The 1,638-nt window shown below is 43.8% G+C and overlaps 1 protein-coding gene across 1 annotated transcript; it reads left to right on the top strand.

Annotated features, from left to right (window-relative positions):
* Positions 1-29: 29 nt before the first annotated feature.
* On the top strand, positions 30-485 carry CCR75_009812 (uncharacterized protein; the record flags this gene model as incomplete). The annotated part of the gene is made up of 1 exon (XM_067967849.1): positions 30-485. The coding sequence occupies one exon, from the start codon at positions 30-32 to the stop codon at positions 483-485; it is 456 nt and encodes a 151-aa protein (XP_067819023.1).
* Positions 486-1,638: the final 1,153 nt, after the last annotated feature.

Raw genomic sequence — 1,638 nt, 5'->3', positions numbered from 1 at the left:
CGCGCTCGAGTGCGGGCACGGATGGCCGCATGAGTTTCGAGATGCAAAAGTTCTTTCAAGCTTACGGCGCGGCAGCTGCGCGGAACTCGCACGGATCGTTCACAGAAAATGGCTCGTATGGTAGTGGCGCCTCTACGGTGCGCTCGAGTGACTTGGCACAGCTACGTCCGAGTGAAATGGGGACGTATCTTCGTCAAAGCTCTGCGTCTTTGCGTCATAGTGATCCTCGCAATCGCGACCCGCGCGTTGAACTTCGTCATAGCTACGTGCCAAGCTCGCGTCGTAGTGACACTCATCTACGGTTTAGCCACCAGCCTCGATACTCGGGTAAAGTTTCTCGCATTAGCGAACCAAACGCCTTTTACCGCCGATCGTCTTCCACCCCGGCGTACGTTCCCGAGGCTGAGCAGTCGACTGATGTCGTTCTAGCTCATCGTGTGTCACTTGACGACGAACAGCGCGTGAGTCTGCACGCCATTCTATAGACCATGCTCAGTCTTCTGAAGCGGTTTTTAACTTATTTGAAATGAACGCAAGCAACCACTTTAATCTTTGATCCGAATGCGAAAGAATTTATAGACGAGAATATCCTTATTCAATGTTGTATTTATTATGTTAAACTCCTTTGTCCAATCTTTCGAAGTTTTCGACAGATGTTTGTGTTGTTCGTGGTCAGTTTTACTGCGCCCGTGTCAATGAATTTTGCCAACCATACAATTATATATGACAAGAAAAAAGGCGACTCGACGTTATCTTCTTTGCTTTGATCGTCATTGTGGAGTACATCTGTAGCGTATAATAGTGGCTGCAAGCTCACGTGTACCCACACGTTTTCAGTGTTCAGGTGGCTTCTGTAACGGGGAACTGCCGACTGGAAGAGCATAATTTTTAATAGTCCTCCTGTATCGGCTTCCCTTGAGTCGCTACTTGCGCGCAACTTAGACTCTCGAGGTGTTTCTTGGCAACATTATTCTGATTTGGTCGAGCCGCTTATTGTAACGGGGCACTACGACTTGTACTGTAACGGGCTCAAGTTGCCCTAATGTTACACAGTCCCCATTAAGTACATTTGGTACTTAAGGGGATGCCTTACGTTATTTCACGTACACTAGTACGTGCAGAGGAAGACTTCTCTTAAGGTAACTCAGCATAAAGAGGGAACAATGAAAACTGTATTGATATAATTAAGTGTCTCTTTTTCTATCTCTGTGAATGCTAACTTAATTATAATCTAATACTAAACATGTAATTGAACTCTTATCTCTATCTTATCTGTAACTCTCTCTTTGATTACTCCTACAGCTAATTAGTCTGCGGAAGAAATAGGTATAATGAATGGTCTATACCTATTTATGGACAAGAATTCTGAATATTACTATATAAAGTAATACCCTGCAAATATTAACAACCTTTTAGATAATATATTAACTAACAACCTTCAAGTGTTAATTTCATGTAACGATACACCCCGTTCCACTTATGGACAGTTATATACCAAGTTTTCTTCGAAGGACACAAAACCCCGACGCTTAAATCGTCTTCGTCATAAATTCAGCTAGCATGTCGAGAGTAGATGTAACGGGGCACTGCGACTTGTACTGTTTCAGTACAAGTCCACTTCACACTGCTTCAGATGTG

The sequence above is a fragment of the Bremia lactucae genome, linkage group LG10 (assembly GCF_004359215.1).
Source record: "Bremia lactucae strain SF5 linkage group LG10, whole genome shotgun sequence".
NCBI lineage: Eukaryota > Oomycota > Peronosporomycetes > Peronosporales > Peronosporaceae > Bremia > Bremia lactucae.
Note: the sequence above shows the minus strand (reverse complement) of the source record. Positions and strands in the feature narration are given on the sequence as shown.